The 23,549-nt window shown below is 42.9% G+C and overlaps 1 protein-coding gene across 2 annotated transcripts in view; it reads right to left on the reverse strand.

Moving 5' to 3' along the window:
• Positions 1–23,549, reverse strand: part of LOC143775604 (dual oxidase 1-like) — a 325,016-nt gene that overhangs the window by 228,663 nt on the left and 72,804 nt on the right. For both annotated transcript variants that reach the window (XM_077263942.1, XM_077263940.1), the window contains one exon: positions 4,792–4,885. In XM_077263942.1, coding sequence (XP_077120057.1) covers positions 4,792–4,885 — 94 coding nt within the window. The remainder of the gene's footprint in view (positions 1–4,791; positions 4,886–23,549) is intronic.

The following is a 23,549-nucleotide window of genomic DNA, read 5'->3' on the forward strand; positions in this document are numbered from 1 at the left end:
TGTCGTTCAGCTCTAGACACAATCCTATCACACTGCATAGGCTCAGGACTCCGCTCGGAAGACAACGCCATAGTGTGCACAACTCTGCGCTCACGCAAGTGCCGATCAATTTGAATGGCCAGAGACATAGAATCACTCAGACCAGGAGGCGTGGGGAACCCCACCATAACATCTTTAACAGACTCAGAAAGACCCTTTCTGAAGATTGCCGCCAAAGCATCCTCATTCCATTTAGTCAGCACAGACCATTTTCTAAATTTCTGGCAATACGATTCTGCCGCTTCTTGACCCTGACACAGGGCCAACAAGGTTTTCTCAGCATGATCCACAGAATTAGGTTCATCATACAATAACCCAAGCGCCTGAAAAAAGGTGTCTAAATTAAGCAAGGCCGGATTCCCAGATTCCAGGGAAAACGCCCAATCCTGAGGATCGCCACACAACAGAGATATGACAATTTTAACCTGCTGGATGGGATCTCCCGAGGAACGAGGCTTCAGAACAAAAAACAGTTTACAGTTATTTTTAAAGCTCAAAAATTTGGACCTGTCCCCAAAAAACAGATCAGGAGTTGGAATTCTAGGCTCTAAAACCGGAGTCTGAACAATATAATCAGAAATATCCTGTACTCTAGCAGCAAGTTGATCCACACGAGAAGCAAGTCCCTGAACATCCATGTCAGCGCCAAACTCCTGAGCCACCCAGAGGTAAAGAGGGAAAAAAAAACACAACAGAGTACAGAAAAAAAAATGGCTCAGCACTTTCTTTCCCTTGTTCTGAGATGCGGTTAACTCATTGCTGGCCAGTTGTACTGTTATGATCTGGTGGCCTAGGAGCAGCATAAGACGTACCCTGGAGAAGGTGGTATCTGTACTGACTGCAGACCCTGAACTTACCAACACAACTAGAAGTAGCTGTGGGATGTACCTACCGATCCTAGATACCTCGACACAGCCGGAGGACTAATTAACCCTATAGATAGAAAAGGGAAAACTATCTTTCCTCAGAGAAAATCCCCAAAGAATAGACAGCCCCCCACAAATATTGACTGTGAGAGGAGAGGAAAAACCATACACAGACTGAAAACAGGATTTAGCAAAGGAGGCCAATCTAGCTAGATAGGAAGGATAGGACAGAGTACTATGCGGTCAGTATTAAAATACTAGAAAATATCCACCACAGAAAATACAAAAACTCCACATCTAACTAAAGACATGGAGGGTATATCTGCATCTCCAGAGATTCCAACTTGGCTGCATAAATCCTTACACAGATTAAGCTGGACAAGAAAAAACATGAAATGCACTGAACAATAAGGCCCACAACATGTGGCTGCAAAAACAAGCAGAACTTATCTTTGTTGAAATGAACAGCAAGCAGGAGAGACCAGGAAGGGATGTGAATCCTCCAGAAACAATGCACAACTGGCACTGACTAAAGGGTGAAACCAGACTAAATAGCCCAGTCCGAAGTGAAAACACCTGATGACTGCTGTGAAGGATAGACAGCAGCGCTACCACTTATAACCACCGGATGGAGCCCAAGAGCAGAATTCACAACAAAGGAGGCGCACAAAACAGGATGAGGGTGCAGGATGGGGGCTGCACATGACAGGAAGGGGGCACAGGATGAGGGCTTGACAAAAAGGGGGCGAAAGATGGTAGCAGCAGATAACAAGATTAGGGCACAGGATGGAAGCAGCACATACCAGGATGGAGACCATATACCAATATAAATGCTGGCCACCCGGGCGTAGATTCAATAGCTAGTATAGTATAAACATGCAAGCATATACAGTATACTACGCACTCATAAAATCTGCATATCCATGATAAAATGTTTGTGATGTTCTTAGATAACCAAACAATTACATTTTGTTTGTTTATCCACAGTTTTAATAGCCATAACATTTTTTTAACATAAGCTTCCCAATTTTTTATGAGAAACTGTAGTATTTTATGTGCAATTTTTTAAAATACCAACATTTATGTAATTGCTAAGCAATGTTCACATGTAGTTTTTCTGTAACATTTTTATGCAAAAGTTGTTCTTTACAGTAACAGCTAAGCTCGATTTATTCATTTTTTCTGACTGAAATTAAAGGGAACCGGTCACTCACAAAATGGAAGGTGAACTAAGCCCGTTGGCATCAGGGGCCTATCTACAGCATTCTGGAATGCTGCAGATAAGCCCCCAATGTAACCTGAAAGCTGAGAAAAAGAGGTTAGATTATACTCACCTGGACGGGCAGTCCGATCGGATGGGTGTCGTGGTGCGGGGCCTCCCATCTTCATAGGATGACGTCCTCTTCTTGTCTTCCTTGATGCTAGGCCTCTCTGACCTTTCCTGGCGCCTGCGCACTGCAGTACTTTGCTCTACCCTCAACAGGGCAGACAAAGTATGCCTGCACCGGAGCCGCAGCATGAAGACAAGAAGAAAACGTCATTGTAAGGAGATGGGAGGCCCCGGACCGGACCACGACGCTCATTGGACCGGACCACAGCGGGACCGCCCTTGGGTGAGTATAGTCTAACCTCTTTTTCTCATCTTTCAAGATACATCGGGGGCTTATATACAGCATTACAAAATGCTGTAGATAAGCCCCTGATGCCGGTGGGCTTAGCTCATCTTCCATTTTGGGGGTGACAGGTTCCCTTTAAGAGCTGCAGTGTCTTTTAAATCTTTAGCATGTCAATTATTTCAGTAGTGTTGCTGCATGTTTTTGACTCATAGAAAGCAATAAGAATGTAAAAAAATGCAATGCCGTTTTTTGCAAAGTTTTGCTGTCATTTTTGAAGTGTGATGAAAACTAACCTTACTAAAAATGTAGTGTAGAAAAAGCACACATGTAATTCTCACCCTAAAAAAAAAACATGTAAAGATTGTACAAAACAATTATGTTAATTGCATTCTATGGGTAGTTACAATTATAAGGGTATCAAATATCACCATGTTACTTACAGATTATTTTTATGTTTATTCTTAAAAAGTACAGTATATTGAAAGATATAATTATGTTAAGTGTTTGATATTTTTTTTGTAATTTCTTAAAAAAGCATCTCACTTTTATTTTACCTCTAATATACAAGTATATAGAGATTTATTGGTACCAGTTCAATATGCCACTGGCATATTGAACTGGTACCAATAAATCTCTATATACTTGTATATAACAAGTATTTTTTTCTGACTGAAGATCTAAGTATCATTCTTCATCTTTACTGGCATAATGCCAGTAAAGATGAAGAATGATACTTAGATCTTCAGTCAGAAAAAAATAGTCCTCTACTTATCAGTAGAACCTAAGGTCCTGAGCTTGAATTTTGTGATAGACCACACTTCAAGAAAAGTAAAAAATAAATTATCTTTATATAAAGACAAACACCATAGGACAAAGTCCTGAGTCAGATACAAAGAATCTACTCCTGGAGGGGGGAATAACAATCACAAAGGTGTTTAAGGTGAGTTTGATTACTGCCATACATTAAAGAAAACCTGGGCTAATATCTGGGGCTTAGCAGTTATATAGGGTATTCTGACTCCATACATTTATGCTAGATCTACACAAAAGTGCAATATGTGAGGTCTCTTAATCGCCCATACGGCCAACAACTGCCACATTTAAAAATAGGTGGTCACCATCAGCGCAGCTATTGCCATGAGATAAAATTAGTATCTAACCACAGGTGGTGGTCTAATCTGTCTAACAAGGGGTGACAAAATGCTGCTGTTCCCCTGTTACAGATACTATGTACTAGCCAGCAAGGAGTGGTCAGTCGCCTCATCTCATACAGTGGCATGAAGATCATGGACCTTGCTTTGTCTACGTTCACATTTGCGGTCTGCGCCGCAGCATCGGGCTCCACAGCGTCGCCGCATGCGTCATGCGCCCCTATATTTAACATGGGGGCGCATGGACATGCGTCGCACTTGCGTTTTGCGCTGCATGCGTCACTGCGGCGCACGCGTCCGGGCACAGAGGACGCAGCAAGTTGCATTTTTGCTGCGTCCAAAATCAATGAAAAAAAGGACGCATGCGGCGCAAAACGCAGCGTTGTGCATGCGTTTTGCTGCGTTTTTGTTTGCGTTGTGCGTTGCGGCGCCGACGCTGCGGCGCACAACGCAAATGTGAACGTAGCCTTAGAGGGTGAGCCCGCTGGTGCCAGCCTTATTTTGAGCTGGATGTGCATCCTTAGAAAAAAAGACCAGAAAAACAAACAAACGTAGTTTGAACAAACCCCAAGACTCAAGTATTAGAAAGTGGCAAATGGTGGTGGTGAACTGAGAATGAGGCTGGTACAGATATTGAATTAAGGGACAAGAACAAGAACTTTTTCAATTCCACCTTTCTATCAAAATATTGTAAATTCTTAAAACTGCATACAATCATACAAAACAATTAGTTTTATCATCTTTTAAATTGTGTATGATACTTTATGTGGTAATTTTTCCATCCATTTTTGCTTTCATTTCTATGCCTTTCTGCTTAGAAACTGTAGGAAATATGCTTGGGTACCAACATTGTCATCATTTCAATTATTTGTCTGCTGTTAATCTATAGATTATACTGTCTCTGAGCAGGCTTCATAAAAAAATATTGCCTAACACTAACCCATGTAATATCATCATCATGCAAGTTACAATTGCTCAATGATAATTGTAATAATATCACAATGATGTTCATTATGAAACAGTTTTTGTATACCATATGGGGCCCTTAAAGAAAGAGCTATGACCACAGTATATATAGCTACATTGATTGCACACTAATTAGATAAATTAAAAAATTACCTGGCATAAATACCTGGTGGCACTAATGAGGATAGGAACTGGAGGACAACTTGGAATTCATTTGTAAGACTGGAGTCAACGTGTTGATTATAACCTGTATGTATGAATACATTACAAATAAAGCTTACTCAGATTGATCTTAAAAAGTATGCATGTTCTCCTGTAGGTGGGAAAGGGGTGAACTTATTTGGTTATACCCGATAGGACATTTTATAATTATGTAAAGGTAATAGCGACATACATATAGATTCATATGAATGTGTTGCTCCAACTTTACTATAATATTGAATAAATTAATATTCCCATGCTTGTCATTTATGGCAACTCTCGACAGAACATGCATGATTGTTTGGTTCTTTTCAGAGCTCCTAAACAGGTGAATGAAGCATGCTGTGCATGAGTGCATATGGAACCCCATTCTGGATAAAAGTACAGGTTCCAGAGCCGGGAATACATCATTTAGAAATACATCTGGTTGATATAATATACATGTCCAAGATCGGAATATCCACTTAAATATAAATTATGAATACAACATATAGTAATAATTTCTGGCTAAGAACACTTTCTAGTTTCATCATAGTATGTACTCAGAGCACCTGCAAGAGTGAATGGAGAAAATAATGGTATAATTACTTAGCCATGTCCTGTCTAATTAAATATTAAAGAGGATTTCGGCCAAATAGTAGAATTGGCCATGAAATAACAAATCAGATATTAGAGCAAGAGGTAACATTTGGTAATTATTAGAGAAAACTACATCTTTTGAAATTTGAATTTCGATACACTGAGAACTTTAAAGCGAACCTGTCAGCTGTTTTAGCCAATACAAGATGCGGCCACCACCTTTCAGGGCTTATCTACAGCATTCTATAATGCTGTAGATAAGCCCCCGATCCAACCTGAAAGATAATAAAAATAAGTTTTATTTTACTCACCCGGGGGGCGGTCTGGACCTGCCACATCCATTGGACTGTATACTAGTGAAAAACCATGGCACTACCATAAGGTGCTCAAGTAGGGTCCCAAACCAGTGTATATAGTAGACAGAAAACTTGGCACTCAGCTTAACCCCTTCACCCCCAAGGGTGGTTTGCACCTTAATGACCGGGCCAATTTTTACAATTCTGACCACTGTCCCTTTATGAGGTTATAACTCTGGAACGCTTCAACGGATCTTGGCGATTCTGACACTGTTTTCTCGTGACATATTGTACTTCATGATAGTGGTAAAATTTATTCGATATAACTTGCGTTTATTTGTGAAAAAAATGGAAATTTGGCGAAAATTTTGAAAATTTTGCAATTTTCCAAATTTGAATTTTTATGCCCTTAAATCACAGACATATGTCACGCAAAATACTTAATAAGTAACATTTCCCACATGTCTACTTTACATCAGCACAATTTTGGAACCAAAATTTTTTTGTTAGGGAGTTACAAGGGTTAAAATTTGACCAGAAATTTCTCATTTTTACAACACCATTTTTTTTGGGGGACCACATCTCATTTGAAGTCATTTTGAGAGGTCTATATGATAGAAAATACCAAAGTGTGACACCATTCTAAAAACTGCACCCCTCAAGGTGCTCAAAACCACATTCAAGAAGTTTATTAACCCTTCAGGTGTTTCACAGGAATTTTTGGAATGTTTAAATAAAAATGAACATTTAATTTTTTTTCACACAAAATTTATTTCAGCTCCAATTTGTTTTATTTTACCAAGGGTAACAGGAGAAAATGGACCCCCAAAGTTATTGTACAATTTGTCCTGAGTACACTGATACCCCATATGTGGAGGTAAACCACTGTTTGGGCACATGGCAGAGCTCGGAAGGAAAGGAGCGCCATTTGACTTTTCAATGCAAAATTGACTGGAATTGAGATGGGACGCCATGTTGCGTTTGGAGAGCCCCTGATGTGCCTAAACATTGAAACCTCCTACAAGTGACACCATTTGGGAAAGTAGACCCCTAAGGAACTTATCTAGATGTGTGGTGAGCACTTTGACCCACCAAGTGCTTCACAGAAGTTTATAATGCAGAGCCGTAAAAATAAAAAATCATATTTTTTCACAAAAATGATCTTTTCGCCCCCAATTTTTTATTTTCCCAAGGGTAAGAGAAGAAATTGGACGGCAAAAAATGTTGTGCAATTTGTCCTGAGTATGCTGATACCCCATATGTGGGTGTAAACCATTGTTTGGGCGCATGGCAGAGCTTCGAAGGGAAGGAGCGCCATTTGACTTTTCAATGCAAAATTGACTGGAATTGAGATGGGACGCCATGTTGCGTTTGGAGAGCCGCTGATGTGCCTAAACATTGAAATCCCCCACAAGTGACACCATTTTGGAAATTAGACCCCATAAGGAACTTATCTAGATGTGTTTTGAGAGCTTTGAACCCCCAAGTGTTTCACTACAGATTAGAACGCAGAGCCGTGAAAATAAAAATTCTTTTTTTTTCACAAAAATGATTTTTTAGCCCCCAGCTTTGTATTTTTACAAGGGTTACAGAATAAATTGGACCCTAAAAGTTGTTGCTCAATTTGTCCTGAGTACGCTGATACCCCCTATGTGGGGGGACCACTGTTTGGGCGCATGACAGAGCTCGGAAGGGAAGGAGCGCCATTTGGAATGCAGACTTAAATGGATTGGTCTGCAGGCGTCACGTTGCATTTGCAGAGCCCCTGATGAACCCAAACAGTACAAATCCCACACAAGTGACCCCATATTGGAAACTAGACCTCCCAAGGAACTTATCTAGATATGTTGTGAGAACTTTGAACCCCCAAGTGTTTCACTACAGTTTACAACGCAGAGCCGTGAAAATAAAACATATTTTTTTTCCAAAAAAATGATTTTTAGCCCCCCAAATTTTTATTTTCCCAAGGATAACATGAGAACTTGGACCCCAGAAGTTGTTGTTCAATTTGTCCCGAGTACGCTGATAACCTATATGTTGGGGTAAACCCCTTTTTGGACGCACGGGAGAGCTCGGAAGGAAAGGAGCACTGTTTTACTTTTTCAATGCAGAATTGGCTGGAATTGAGATTGGACGCCATGTCGCGTTTGGAGAGCCCCTGATGTGCCTGAACAGTGGAAACTCCCCAATTCTACCTGAAACCCTAACCCAAACACACCTCTAACCCTAATCACAACGGTAACCCTAACCACACCCCTAACCCTGACACACCCATAATTCTAAACCCAACTCTAATCCCAACCGTAAATGTAATCCAAACCCTAACCCTAACTTTACCTCCAACCCTAACCCTAGCCCTAACCCTAACTTTAGCCCAAACCCTAACCCTAGCCCTAACCCTAACCCTAGCCCTAATGGGAAAATGGAAATAAATACATTTTTTAATTGTATTATTTTTCCCTAACTAAGGGGGTGATGAAGGGGGGTTTGATTTACTTTTATAGCGTTTTTTATATCGGATTTTTATGATTGGCAGCTGTCACACAATAAAAGATGCTTTTTATAGCAAAAAAGTTTTTGCGTCTCCACAATTTGAGACCTATAATTTTTCCAAATTTTGGTCCACAGAGTCATGTGAGGTCTTGTTATTTGCGGGACGAGTTGACGTTTTTATTGATAACATTTTCGGACACGTGACCATTTTTGATCACTTTTTATTCCGATTTTTGTGAGGCAGAATGACCAAAAACCAGCTATTCATGAAATTCTTTTAGGAGAGGCGTTTATACCGTTCTGCATTTGGTAAAATTGATAAAGCTGTTTTATTCTTCGGGTCAGTACGATTACAGCGATACCTCATTTATATCATTTTTTTATGTTTTGGCGCTTTTATACGATAAAAACTATTTTATAGAAAAAATAATTATTTTGGTATCGCTTTATTCTCAGGACTATAACTTTTTTATTTTTTTGCTGATGATGCTGTATGGCGGCTTGTTTTTTGCGGGACAAGATGACGTTTTCAGCGGTTCCATGGTTATTTATATCCGTCTTTTTGATCGCGTGTTATTCCACTTTTTGTTCAGCGGTATGGTAATAAAGCGTTGCTTTTTGCCTCGTTTTTTTTTTTTCTTACGGTGTTTACTGAAGGGGTTAACTAGTAGGGCAGTTTTATAGGTTGGGTCGTTACGGACGCGGCGATACTAAATATGTGTACTTTTATTGTTTTGTTTTTTTTATTTAGATAAAGAAATGTATTTATGGGAATAATATTTTTTTATTATTATTATTTATTTAGGAATTTTTTTTTTTTACACATGTGGAAATTTTTTTTTTTACTTTTTTACTTTGTCCCAGGGGGGGACATTACAGATCGATGATCTGATAGTGTGCACAGCACTCTGTCAGATCACCGATCTCACTTACATCGGTGCAGGCTTACCAGCGTCTGCTCTGAGCAGGCACTCGGTAAGCCACCTTTCTCCCTGCAGGACCCGGATGCCGCGGCCATCTTGGATCCGGGACCTGCAGCGAGGAAGGAGGTAGGAGACCCTCGGAGCAACGCGATCACATCGCGTTGCTTCGGGGGTCTCAGGGAAGCCCGCAGGGAGCCCCCTCCCTGCGTGATGCTTCCCTATACCGCCGGTACACTGCGATCATGTTTGATCGCGGTGTGCCAGGGGTTAATGTGCCGGGGGCAGTCCGTGACCGCTCCTGGCACATAGTGCCGGATGTCAGCTGCGATATGCAGCCGACACCCGGCCGCGATCGGCCGCGCTCCCCCCCGTGAGCGCGGCCGATCGCGTATGACGTACTATCCCATGTCATATGGGCCCACCCCACCTCGACGGGATAGTACGTCAAATGCTGGGAAGGGGTTAAGGTTCTTGAATTGTATTTTAATGAGATCTAAAAAATGGTACAATCCAGGACGTTTCGATCACACCTTGACCTTCCTCAATGTACCGACTGTTTCACTCTGTTTTTGTTTCAGAATCTAGTGGATCCTTTTAATCAATCTATCACTCATGATTTTGGAATCTCACAAATGGGGCAGGTGGATCCGGTGTCCACCAGTTATCCATACAAGTCTGTCAGTGGTGACTGTGAGGGTTAGGTCCTCCATGAGGTGAAGCACCTGGATCCACTGAATTCTGAACCTAAAACAGAGTGAAACAGTCGGTACATTGAGGAAGGTCAAGGTGTGACCGAAACATCCTGGATTGTACCACTTTTTGGATCTCATTAAAATACAGTTTCATTCAAGAACCTTAAGCTGAGTGCCAAGTTTTTTGTCTACTACATCCTTTAGAATGGACTGCCCTGCAGGTGAGTATAATAAAAATTATTTATTCGGACTCCCATGACAGCACCACGAGAGAGGGGATCTGCCCCTTTAGGAACAGGAAACCCACAGATACAAAAGGGCGGCACCTCTCCCACGCATCAGTTGGTTTCCTGTTCCTAATGGGACGGGATCCTACAGAATTTACAAGAGGATCCCAGGCCGGCCGGCCGACTCAGGTAGCGAGAGGGTCTCCTACCTCGGCCGGTGCGGAATTCCTGGATGATGCCACGATGGTCCTGATAGGGCTGCATGGCGGTGGCATTTCAGCAGGGAGCGGTCGCCGGTGGTGTCCTGTCTCCAAGCCAGCGCCGGGTGAGTATTTCCCTGGGGTCTCCTCCTGCTGAAGGTGGCTGGGGTCTCTGTGTGCGGCGGCGCTTGGGGGCGCAACCCGGGGTGCTGCGGCTCTGTCCGGCGTCCTCGCCGCTCTGCGCGCTGATGGTAAAGCGCCGGGAGCCCGGGTGACGTCGGGGGAGGAGTCGGCAGTCACTTCCGGGTTTCCAGGGTCCTGCGCATGCGCAGTGTATCCAAGATGGCGGCGCCCACCGGTATAGCGTCGCCGGCGCTCTCAGCCCTAGAGAAAACCGCCTGCACCAGGGGAGGCCGGAAAAATCAATCAGGGGAGCGCTAGGCACAGCTGCTGACCGGAGGAGGGGCTATAAAAAGAACTCCGGATCGTGATCCCTTGCTTCTGGCCTCATATCTGGTAAAGATGGAGGACGAGCACGTGCAGCTTCAGGAAGAGGTGTCCCAGAAGCCTAAAGAGAAGGATCGCGACAGAAGGAGCAGTGAGTCTGGCCACAAAAGCACCTCCAGACAGGGGTCTGGAACGTCAGCCAGGAGAAATCCCCCTCGTATTCCGGTACTTTTTCTTTGGGCAGCGCTGGTAAGTGATCTTCGTGAAAGTTCACTCAGTGACATGATTCCCCTCATATGTTCCATTATAGGGGAAGAAATGTGCCGGGAAGGCGAAACACAGGGAATGTGGAATCTGCGGGGTTCCCCTACCTGATTCGTGCCCTAAAAAGTTATGTGGCCCCTGTATACAGCAGACGGTGAGGTCTCAGGAAAGGGGAGAGGGGGAGAGCATTATATCTACAGGGATTAGATTGCTTTACTTACCCCCCTCAGGTGGCGGAGGAATCCCTTACTATGACCACCAGCTTAAAGGAGATGATCAGAATGGAGGTCAGACAATCCTTAAAGGGTTTTGCTCAAGGAAATCCAAAGCTCCGTTACTCTCCGATTCTTCAGTAGAAGAGGATAAGGAGGAAGTTTTCTCCGGTTCAGCTGCGTCATCCTCTTCCTCGGATGAGGACACCGCCCGTTTCTGTCTACCCCTCGAACGAGTAGATAAGCTGGTCAAGGCGGTCAGAGGGACGATGGGCATAACGGAACCGAGACCCCAACTTTCCAAGGAGGAAATTATGTTCAGTGGGTTGGAGCAGAAAAAACGCAGAGTCTTCCCGCTCAATGAAAAAATCCAGGCTCTTATCAATAAAGAGTGGAAAAAACCTGAGAGAAAGGGTTCGTTACCTCCAGCGCAGAAACGCAGATATCCGTTTGATGATCCTGCAGTCACCAACTGGGAAAAAGCCCCTAAGTTGGATGCGGCAATAGCCAAAGTGGCCAAACGGGCCTCTCTCCCCTTTGAGGACATGGGGACCCTTAAGGACCCCCTTGATAGAAAAGCGGATACCTTTCTAAAAACTACCTGGGAGATGGCGGCCGGTTCTTTAAGGCCTGCGGTGGCTTCAACCTGTACAGCCAGATCAATGATGGTCTGGTTGGAACAATTAGAGACTCAGTTAAAAGAAGGTGCATCAAGGGATTCTATCCTGACTGCCTTACCACTGATCCAAGAAGCAGCTGCTTTCTTATCAGATGCGTCTATTGACTCTGTCAAAATGGCTGCTAGGGCAGCAGGTCTCTCGAATGTGGCCAGAAGGGCCCTTTGGCTGAAATGTTGGCCAGGCGATATACAGTCAAAATCAAAACTCTGCATCATTCCATGTAAAGGGGAGTATCTATTCGGGCCCACCTTAGATGATCTCCTAGAGAAAGCGGGAGATGACAAAAAGAAGTTCCCCAACCTGCTGGGGTCCTACCGTCGTCCCTTTAATAAAAGAAGGTTCGGTCGCGGAGGGAAGCGTACCTTTTCACCTTCAAGGGATCGGTCTAGGTGGGACGACAGACGTAGACGAGGTACGGGATATATGTTCCGTCGTTCCTCAAAAGAAAGGAAGAAGGAGGACAAATGACTAGAAGCCCCGGTGGGGGGCAGACTTTTACATTTTGGTTCAGAATGGTCAGAGATCACGAATAGTGTCTGGGTGCAAGATACTATTTCTAGAGGTCTTACTCTTGAGTTTTGCCATACCCCACGGGATAAATTTATGTTAACGCCCTTACGTTCTAATCCCCTAGAACAATCTGCTCTAGAAGAAGAAGTTTGGTCTCTCTGTTCTAAAAATGTTCTTACACAGGTTCCAGAGACTGATAGAGGGAAGGGATTCTATTCTCCCTTGTTTCTCATTAAAAAACCTGATAACTCGTATAGAACCATTATAAATCTCAGACATCTTAATAGTTTTTTGGTTAAGCATACCTTTAAGATGGAGTCCATCAGCTCGACAATAAAGATACTGTTTAAAAACTGCTTTATGGTGGTAGTCGACTTAAAGGATGCCTATTACCACATACCTATTCATGTGGATTTCCAGCAGTTCTTGAGGGTAGCAGTATTAATGGAAGGGGTTGTTTATCATTTTCAGTACAGAGCTCTTCCTTTCGGTATAACATCAGCCCCTAGAGTATTCACAAAAATAGTGGCAGAGGTGATGGCTCACTTGCGAGAATCTAATGTCCTTATTGTCCCATACCTGGACGATTTCCTCATAATAGGTAACTCGGTAGAACACTGTTTGTCCCAACTAGAACTAACTAGGGTTAAGTTGGAACGCCTGGGCTGGATAATTAATTTTGAAAAATCTCGATTACAGCCTCAAAAAATTCAGAAGTTTCTGGGCTTAGTACTAGATTCAACTACACAACAGTGTTATCTTCCGGAAAACAAACTATCTCAGATTCAGCATCAGGTACTGAAAGCAGTAAATACACCCTCTATGACCCTGCGGCAAGCTATGTCCCTGTTGGGGTCCCTCACATCGTGCATTCCAGCGGTAAGGTGGGCACACTTTCACACTAGATCCCTCCAGAAAGAGATTTTGGTTAAAGATAGGATCTTGAGGGGTGTATTAGAGGAAAAAATAACGTTAGAACCAGCGACTCTCAAATCCCTAAGTTGGTGGCTGGATAGGGATAATTTGTCAGCAGGTGTTCCCTGGATGATAGACGTGTCCCGGGTTGTGACTACGGATGCCAGCTCCTCAGGTTGGGGGGCTCACATGAATGACATTGTAGTGCAAGGCCAATGGGAACCATACTCAACATCCTCTTCCAATCAGAGAGAATTATTAGCAATCGAATTGTCAGTTAAAAACCTCCTCATGTATCTGCAGGGCCACCACGTCAGGATCCTCTCAGACAACCGGGTGGCAGTCTCCTATATAAATCATCAAGGAGGGACACACTCCGAGGCTCTGATGCAGATCACAGATCGTCTCCTCCGGATGGCAGAAGGGAATTTACAATCTTTGACTGCTCTGCACATCACAGGAAAAGACAACATAAAAGCGGACTTTCTCAGCCGCAATGTTCTAAAGCAAGGAGAATGGTCTTTAAACGGAGACATCTTCAAACAGATTGTTCGCTTATGGGGTCAACCGGTAGTGGACCTATTTGCCACAAGAGAAAACAAAAAAGTAAAAAACTTTTGTTCCCTAAATCCCAGGGAAAATCCACTGGCAGTGGACGCATTCCTCATAAAATGGGATTTTTCTCTGGCCTACGCCTTCCCGCCACTGAACCTACTACCTCTAGTGGTGAGGAAGGTCAGAGAAGATCGTGCGAGACTCATTCTGATTGCTCCCTTTTGGCCCAGGAGAACCTGGTTTTCATGGCTCAGGACGATGTCAGTGGGCGATCCCTGGGTACTTCCAGACATCCCAAATTTACTCTCCCAGGGGCCGATACTCCATCCACAAGTGAAGGGACTTCATTTGACGGCTTGGAGTTTGAGCGGTCATTGTTAGAAAATAAAGGCTTCTCTCCTAAATTGGTCGATACCCTTTTAAGAAGTAGAAAGCCAATAACAACAAGAATCTACTCCAGAACCTGGAGAAAGTTCTTAACTTCCTCAGAATTTAATATTAATGATGGTGTACCAATACGTCAAATATTGGAATTTTTGCAAAGAGGGTTAGAGTTAAAATTCTCCACAAGCACATTAAAAGTACAAGTTTCTGCACTTGGGGCCCTGTTCTCATGTAATATTGCGGGAAACTACTGGGTGTCGAGATTCATTAAGGCGGTCGGTAGAATTAGACCACTTTATAGAAACAAAATGGTACCATGGGATTTAAATCTTGTCCTTTCTTCTTTGACAAAACCCCCTTTTGAGCCGTTGAATGAAGCCTCAGTCAGGATGTTGTCTCTTAAAACAGCTTTCCTAGTAGCTATAACATCAGCTCGCAGGATAGGAGACATCCAGGCACTCTCTAGACTTCCCCCGTATATAGAATTTCTCCAGGATAGAGTTATCCTTAGACCGGACCCAGCCTACTTACCAAAAGTAGTATCCCAGTTTCACAGGTCGCAGGAGATAGTTTTACCTTCGTTTGTCCCTAATCCTTCTAACCCTAAAGAAAGGGAGCTCCATACCTTAGATGTCAGGAGATGCCTTCTTCAATATATTTCGGTCACTAATGATTGGAAGAAGGATAATGCACTATTCCTGTCCTTCCAAGGTCCAAGGAAAGGGGCTAGAGCATCTAAATACATACTAGCTAAATGGATTAGGGAGGCTATCTCTCTTGCTTACACGACAGGTGGGGGTCCGGCTCCGCAGAATCTGAGGGCACATTCCACCCGAGCCATGGCGTCATCCTGGGCAGAGAGGTCTGGAGTGTCGGTCGACCAGATATGTAAGGCGGCCACATGGTCATCCCCTTCCACCTTTTTCAAACACTATAGATTGGACTTGGGGTTCTCCTCAGATCTCACCTTCGGGTTAAGGGTGCTGCAGGCTGTGGTCCCTCCCTAAAAATGGCTTACATCTCTGTAAATCTCTCGTGGTGCTGTCATGGGAGTCCGAATAAAGCATTAAGCTACTTACGGGTAGCGGCATTTTTCGGAGGCCCATGACAGCACCCTTAGTTCCCTCCCTTTTCACATGGGGTTGCACATCTTGGAGTTATAAATAACTAAATAATTTAAAGAAGAAATGTTATCTTCTCACGTGTGTTACTTTATTAAAGTCATTGTGTTTAATTGTATGCAATATTGTGTTTGCTTGTCATTAACTGCGGTAGTCCTCTCAGGCTCTGTAATCCAACTGATGCGTGGGAGAGGTGCCGCCCTTTTGTATCTGTGGGTTTCCTGTTCCTAAAGGGGCGGATCCCCTCTCTCGTGGTGCTGTCATGGGCCTCCGAAAAATGCCGCTACCCGTAAGTAGCTTAATGCTTTTTATTCACTTATAGGTCGGATTTGGGGCTTATCTACAGTATTACAGAATGATGTAGATAAGCCCTGAAAGGCTGTGGCCGCATCTTGTATCGGCCAAAACAGCTGACAGGTTCCTTTTAAGTACAGCAAAGAATATAATTGCCCTGAAAAGATGTAACACTGTAAAAAGTTTCTTGGACTTTATTAACCCCTTCATGACCTTGGGATTTTCCATTTTTCCGTGTTCGTTTTTCGCTCCCCTCCTTCCCGGAGCCATAACTTTTTATTTTTCCGTCAGTTTGGCCATGTGAGGGCTTATTTTTTGCGGGATGAGTTGTACTTTTGAACGACATCATTGGTTTTACCATGTCGGGTGCTAGAAAACGGGAAAAAAATTCCATGTGTGGTGAAATTGGAAAAAAACGTGCAGTCCCACACTGGGGTTTTTTTTGGCTTTTTTGCTAGGTTCACTAAATGCTAAAACTGACCTGCCATTATGATTCTCCAGGTCAGTACGAGTTCATAGACACCTAATGTGACTAGGTTATTTTTTATTTAAGTGGTGAAAAAAAATTCCAAACTTTGCTAAAAAAAAAAAAATTGCGCCATTTTCCGATACTCGTAGCGTCTCCATTTTTCATGACCTGGGGTCGGTTGAAGGCTTATTTTTTGCGTGCTGAGCAGGCATTTTTAATGATACCATTTCGGTGCAGATACGTTCTTTTGATCGCCCGTTATTGCATTTTAATGCAATGTTGCGGCAACCAAAAAAACGTAATTCTGGTGTTTCTAATTTTTTTCTCGTTACGTCGTTTAGCGATCTGGTTAATGCTTTTTTTTTAATAGATTGGGTGATTCTGAACACGGCAATACCAAATATGTGTAGGTTTGATTATTTTTTTATTGATTTATTTTGAATGGGGCAAAAGGGGGGTGATTTAAACTTTTATTTTTTTTTATTTTTTTCACATTTTTTTGACTTTTTTTTTTTTACTTTTGCCATGCTTCAATAGCCTCCATGGGAGGCTAGAAGCAGGCACAATGTGATCGCCTCTGCTACATAGCAGCGATCTGATGTTCGCTGCTATGTAGCAGAAATGCAGGTGTGCTGTGAGCGCCGACCACAGGGTGGCGCTCACAGCTGCCGGGGATCAGTAACCATAGAGGTCTCAAGGACCTCTATGGTTACTATTCAGAAGCATCGCCGACCTCCGATCATGTAACGGGGTCGGCGATACGCTCATTTCCAGCCACCCGGCCGGAAGCGCTGGTTAAATGCCGCTGTCTGCGCTTGACAGCGGCATTTAACTAGTTAATAGCGGTGGGTGAATTGCGATTTCACCCGCCGCTATTGCGTGCACATGTCAGCTGTTCAAAACAGCTGACATGTCCCGGCTTTGATGCGGGCTCACCGCAGAGCCCTGCATCAAAGCAGGGGATCTGACCTCGGACGTACTATCCCGTCTGAGGTCAGAAAGGGGTTAAACCACTTTCAAGAACTTAATACAACCTTAGGCCCCCTTCACATGTCCTGGAGACACGTACATGTGGCATCAATTTTCACACGTACTGTAGACATAGAATCATAGAATCATAGAATAATAGTGCTGGAAGGGACCTCCTGGGTCATCTGGTCCAACCCCTGCTCAAAGCACGATTCACTAAATCATACCAGACAGATATCTGTCCAGCCTCTGTTTGAAAACTTCCATGGAAGGAGAACTCACCACTAGTGTTGAGCGATACTGTCCGATACTTGAAAGTATCGGTATCGGAAAGTATTGGCCGATACCGGCAAAGTATCGGATCTAATCCGATACCGATACCCGATACCAATACAAGTCAATGGGACTCAAGTATCGGACGGTATCCCTGATGGTTCCCAGGGTCTGAAGGAGAGGAAACTCTCCTTCAGGCCCTGGGATCCATATTAATGTGTAAAATAAAGAATTAAAATAAAAAATATTGATATACTCACCTCTCCAACGCAGCCTGCACCTTACCGAGGGAACCGGCAGCCTTCTTTGCTTAAAATGCGCGCATTTACTGCCTTCCGTGACGTCACGGCTTCTGATTGGTCGCGTGCCGCCCATGTGACCACGACGCGACCAATCACAACAAGCCGTGACGTAATTTTCAGGTCCTGATGCCTAATTCTAGGCATTCAGGATTTGAAAATTACGTCACGGCTTGTGATTGGTCGCGTCGCAGTCACATGGGCGGCACGCGACCAATCACAAGCCGTGACGTCATTTTCAAATCCTGAATGCCTAGAATTAGGCATCAGGACCTGAAAATTACGTCACGGCTTGTTGTGATTGGTCGCGTCGCGGTCACATGGGCGGCACGCGACCAATCAGAAGCCGTGACGTCACGGAAGGCAGTAAACGCGCGCATTTTAAGCAAAGAAGGCTGCCGGTTCCCTCGGTAAGCTGCAGGCTGCGTCGCAGAGGTGAGTATATCAATATTTTTTATTTTAATTCTTTCTTTTACACATTGATATTAATCCCGATACCGATTCCCGATATCACAAAAGTATCGGATCTCGGTATCGGAATTCCGATACCCGCAAGTATCGGCCGATACCCGATACTTGTGGTATCGGAATGCTGAACACTACTCACCACCTCTCGTGGCAGCCTGCTCCACTCATTGATCACTCTAACTGTCAAAAAGTTTTTTCAAATATCTAATCTGTGTCTGTTCCCATTCAGTTTCATCCCATTGCTCCTAGCCTTTCCTTGTGCAAATGAGAATAAAGATGATCCTTCCACAATGTGACAGCCCTTGAGATATTTGTTGACAGCTATTAAGTCTCCTCTCAGTCTTCTTTTTTGGAAGCTAAACATTCCAAAATCCTGTAACAGTACCTCATAGGACATGGTTTGCAGACCAGTCACCAATCTGATCGTTTTTCTCTGACCTTGCTCCTGTTTGTTGATGTCTTTTTTAAAATGTGGTGCCAAAAACTGGACACAGTATTCCAGATGAGGTCTGACCAAAGAGGAGTAGAGGGCAATAATGACTTTGCGTGATCTAGACTGTATGCTTCTGTTAATACATCCCAGAATTGAATTTGCTTTTTTTTATGCTGCATCACACTGTTGACTCATGTTCAGTTTATTAGTATCCATGTATCTACTCCTCCCCATTATAAACTATGGGGCTGCACACATGCTGTGTTTTCACATGGACACATGTTCTGTGTGACCCACATGTAAACACGCCCATTTATTTCCAGCCAGCATTGATGACAACAGCCAATATAAGGCAATATGTACAGCACACGGATTACAGCTGTGTGACATCCATGTGGAATCGTTGTGACACGTACCAGAATAGAATGCAGAATAGAAATGACAGATTTATATGTGTTAAAGATATTCAAAGATAAATAAATATCCACCTCTCGTGTCTCCCCTTTTCCTCATAGTTTGTAAGCTTGCGAGCAGGGCCCTCATTCCTCCTGGTATCTGTTTTGAACTGTGATTTCTGTTATGATGTAATGTCTATTGTCTGTACAAGTCCCCTCTATAAGTTGTAAAGCGCTGCGGAATATGTTGGCGCTATATAAATAAAAAATATTATTATTATAAATAGATAGATGATAGATAGTGATGAGGAAGTGTACTTGTTGCTCGGGTTTTCCCGAGCACGCTCGGATGACCTCCCAGTATTTAGGGCTGCTCGGAGATTTAGTTTTCATCATGGCAACTGAATGATCTACAGCTGATAGACAGATTGAATACATGTGGGGATTCCCTAGCAACCAGGCAACCCACACATGTACTCAGGCTGGGTAGTAGCTGTAAATCATTCAGCTGAGGTGATGAAAACTAAATCTCCAAACACTAACAAATACTCGGAGATCACCCGAACGTGCTCGGGAAAACCCAAGCAACAAGTACACTCTCTCATCACTAATGATAGATAGACAGATGGATAGATAGATAGATAATTGGTATCTGTTAGATATGCAATTTGTGGCTTGCATGTGTAGCTTACTGTATGTATATTAACCTAGTAAAGACATACATTTAAAAAATTATGTGGGGTCTCTCCGATTTTTGGCACCAGCAAAAGTAAAGCAGGCAGCTGAGAGCTGATGCTATCAATCAGGCTAGGAAGGTCCATGGTTATTGGCCACTTCCTTGCTTAAAAATATCAGCATGCATCTGCCCCAGAAATGGCACATCACATGAGATGCTCCAATTCTGGTGCTTTGTCTTAGTTCTTCCTGATGCCCTAGTGTGGTATCAATTGCAGTAATGGGACTTGGGGTTGATGTCAGCTGTGATCTGTACAAAAACACAGCTGACATCAAGCCCTGGTGTTAGTAATGAAGAGAAATCTACCAGACACCCCCATTACTAAGCCTTTGAAAAAAAGAATGACACACAAAAAAATACTTTATTTAAATAAACACATCCCGATACTTTCCTTAGTTTAGCACTTTATTTTTAAAAAATCCCACTTATGTCCAGTGTAGTCCAGCAAATCTGATTTAGTCCAGCGAATTGAAACATGAAAAGAACATACAGACAAAAGACAGAAATAAAGCAAAATCTCTTTCCCTTGTTCACCACTTTATTAAAAAAAAAAAATGTTTCCATACAGGTCCGATGTAGTTCAAGCGAATCCAGCAAAGTATATTCAGTCCTCCAACAGCCACTTCCAGGTGCTGAGTGAGACCAGGCAATTCTGAAGAGCGCTGACATCAGTAATGTCACTGCTCATCAGAATCGACAGGTCACGCAGAGCGTAAATTGCTCAGCGACTCTGATGAGCAGTAATGTTACTGATGTCAGCACTCTTCAGAAACACTATGCCTCACACAGCACTGTGTGACCCAGAAATGGCTGTTGTCAAAGCCTATGGAGCCACACTAAGGTATAAGTATAGAACACTATAAACTGTGTGCACAATTATTAGACAATTTATATTTTGATGATTAATTTTAATTTTATTATTGAACAACTACAGTAGTTTTGATCAATCTGAAATGTTAATAAATCTGAAATCTGAACATTTAGGAAAATAAAAGTGAGTTTTTTTCTCCCTAAGTTAACTATTTGTGTGGAGAATTATTGTCTGGAATATAACAGAACAGGAGGATATTGGGTTTCTGGTGATTTCACATTTGATTCTTCCAAACTTTTTGTCAGTTATGCATCTTTTTTACCTCACATTTTTTGTGCCTCCCTCTGCAAGATTTTTAACTTTTGACTTTTAGGAGTCCGTTAACCCCTTAACAACCGCTGATATGCCTTTTAATGGCAGCAGTAAAAGGTACTTATGCCTCAGCACCGCTTTTTCATGGCACTGAGAAATAAGTGCTATAAGTATGTGTCAGAATTTCTCTGGGGTCTTGGCTACCGGGGGTAGCTGAGACCCCAGAGAACATGATCAGGTCAGTTTTTACCGGCCCCAGTGTTGGGATCACCATTATTCATGGAATCACAGCAACCGCGAAAAAAAAGTCTGATTTCCCATTTCATTTCTCTCTCCTCTGATGTGATGGCAGAGAGATAAATGGGGTACCCTGATCCCCCCTGGTACCTCAGGTCTGGTGTCCCTAGATTCTCCTGCATCCCCCATGATGTCCTCCAGCCGGCAGCATCTTCTTCTGGTAAGAAAATGCAAATCATGCACTGTGCATGCGCCAGCCGAGATCTGCCGGATGGCACTCGGCGACAAAAGTAAATTTTTCGGTTCATTTTGATCACTGTAATAGAACCTATCACAATGATTAAAGTAAAAAAAGTAAATCAAAGCTCCATTAATTACCCCCTTAGTTAGGTAAAAACAATAAAATAAAAAACGTATTTATTTCCATTTTTCCATTAGGGTTAGAGTTAGGCTAAAGTTAGGGTTGGGCTAAAGTTAGGGTTAGGGTTGGGCTAGGGTTAAGATTGGGGCTTGGGGTAGAGTTGGGCTAAAGTTAGGGTTGGGCTAAAGTGAGGGTTGGGCTAAAGCTAAGGTTGGGCTAGGGTTAGGGTTGGGCTAGGGTTAGGGTTGGGCAAAAGTTAGAGTTTGGGGTGTGTTGGGGTTAGGTTTGTAGTTAGGATTGGGGTTTCACTGTTTAGGTGCATCAAGGGGTCTCCAAATATGACATACCGCCATCATTGATTAAAGCCAATTTTACGTTCAAAAAGTCAAACAGTGCTCCCTCCCTTCTGAGCCCTGCCATGTGCCCAAACAGTGGCTTTTCCCCACATAATGGGCTTTGGTGTACTCAGGGGAAATTGAACAACAAATTTTGTGGTCCATTTTTTCCTGATACTCTTGTGAAAATAAAAAAAATGGCTCCAAAGTAATTTTTTTATGAAAAATTAAAATGTTCATTTTTTCCTTCCACATTGCTTTAGTTCTCGTAAAGCACTTGAAGGGTTAATAATCTTGAATGTGGTTTTGTGCACCTTGAAGGGCGCAGGTTTTAGAATGGTGTCACTTTTGGTTATTTTCAAACTCACTTCAAATGTGAGGTGGTCCCTTAAAAATTGGTTTTGTAAATTTTGTTAAAAAAATGAGGGTTTACTTTAAGGGTACAAAAATTAAAAGTTTGAAAATTGCAAAATTTTCAAAATTTTGCCAAATTTCCATTTTTTTCATAAATAAAAACAAGCTATATTGAAGAAATTTTACAACTATGGCTTATTTTACACTTGCCGCTTTTTTTGCGGCCCATTTTTGCGGGCCGTAATGCCGCAATTTTCACGGTCTGCTGTAATAACGGACAGCAAAAAACTTGTGGATCACTGTTTTTCTGGTTTCCAATACTATGGAAAAAGTATTTGAAAAAATTGCGTTCCACAAAAACGGTATTCACGGTGCACCGCAAAAAAAGCTTCCGTTGTCCGTGAGCCATGAAAAATATCGAGCAGTCTCGATATTTTTTTGTGCCCGTAAATACGGCCCTCGTGGCCATACGGCATACGGCGCTCTGTGGAATTATTGTGGCCCGTTTTTATTGCCCAATAGATATCTATTGGGTCCACAAAAACAGGACGCAAAACAACGGCAAGTGTAAAAGAAGCATACAATAAGTACAAAATGTCACAAAAAACAATCTCAGAATCAGTGGGATATGTTGAAGCGTTCTAGAGCTGTAACTTCATAAAGTGACAGTGGTCAGAATTGTAAAAATATGAGGTAACCCCCGGGCCACCGGCATCTTCTTCCAGGAGAAAATGTCAGGCGCATGTGCAGTGCACCCTCCGAGATCTTCCGGCCAGCACCTGACAACAATAGGAAATTTTTCCTATTGGTTCAATTTGATCACTGTGATAGACCCTATCATAGTGTTCAAAATAAGAAAAAATATAAATCAAACCCCCCTTATCACCCCCTTAGTTAGGCAAAAATAATAAAATTAAAAAAGTATTTATTTTCATTTTTCCATTAGGGTAAGAGTTGGGCTAAAGTTAGAGGTTGGATAAAGTTAGGGTTGGGCTAAAGTTAGGGTTGGGCTAATGTTAGGGATAGAGTTGGGCTAGGGTCAAGGTTGTAAGAGGAGATTGTTAAATACATAATCATGCAGAGATACCCATAAGCAAAAGTGCAAAAAAGAAGAAACACAGGTGCCTCAATGCATGTATATCCAGACCTGTTGTGATCCGCTTTTTGGGCTCCCCTAGTGGTGGCTGGTGGTACTGGAGACTTGTGTGTTCTTTTCTTCCTCAGCTCACCTGCTTCCATCAGTTTTGGGAGTTCCCTATTTAGCCTTGCTCTCCAGTCACTTCCTTGCCGGTCATCATTGTAACCTGAGTCTTTCAGTTGCATGTTCCTGCTACCAGTCTGCTGATCAGCTAAGTGGACTCTTGTCCTTTTTGTTTTGTATTTTTTGTCCAGTTTACAGTTTGTCATTTCCTGTTACTGGAAGCCCTTGTGGACTGAAATTGCCACTCCTGTGTCATGAGTTGACA

The sequence above is a fragment of the Ranitomeya variabilis genome, chromosome 5 (genome assembly GCF_051348905.1).
Source record: "Ranitomeya variabilis isolate aRanVar5 chromosome 5, aRanVar5.hap1, whole genome shotgun sequence".
Lineage (NCBI taxonomy): Eukaryota > Metazoa > Chordata > Amphibia > Anura > Dendrobatidae > Ranitomeya > Ranitomeya variabilis.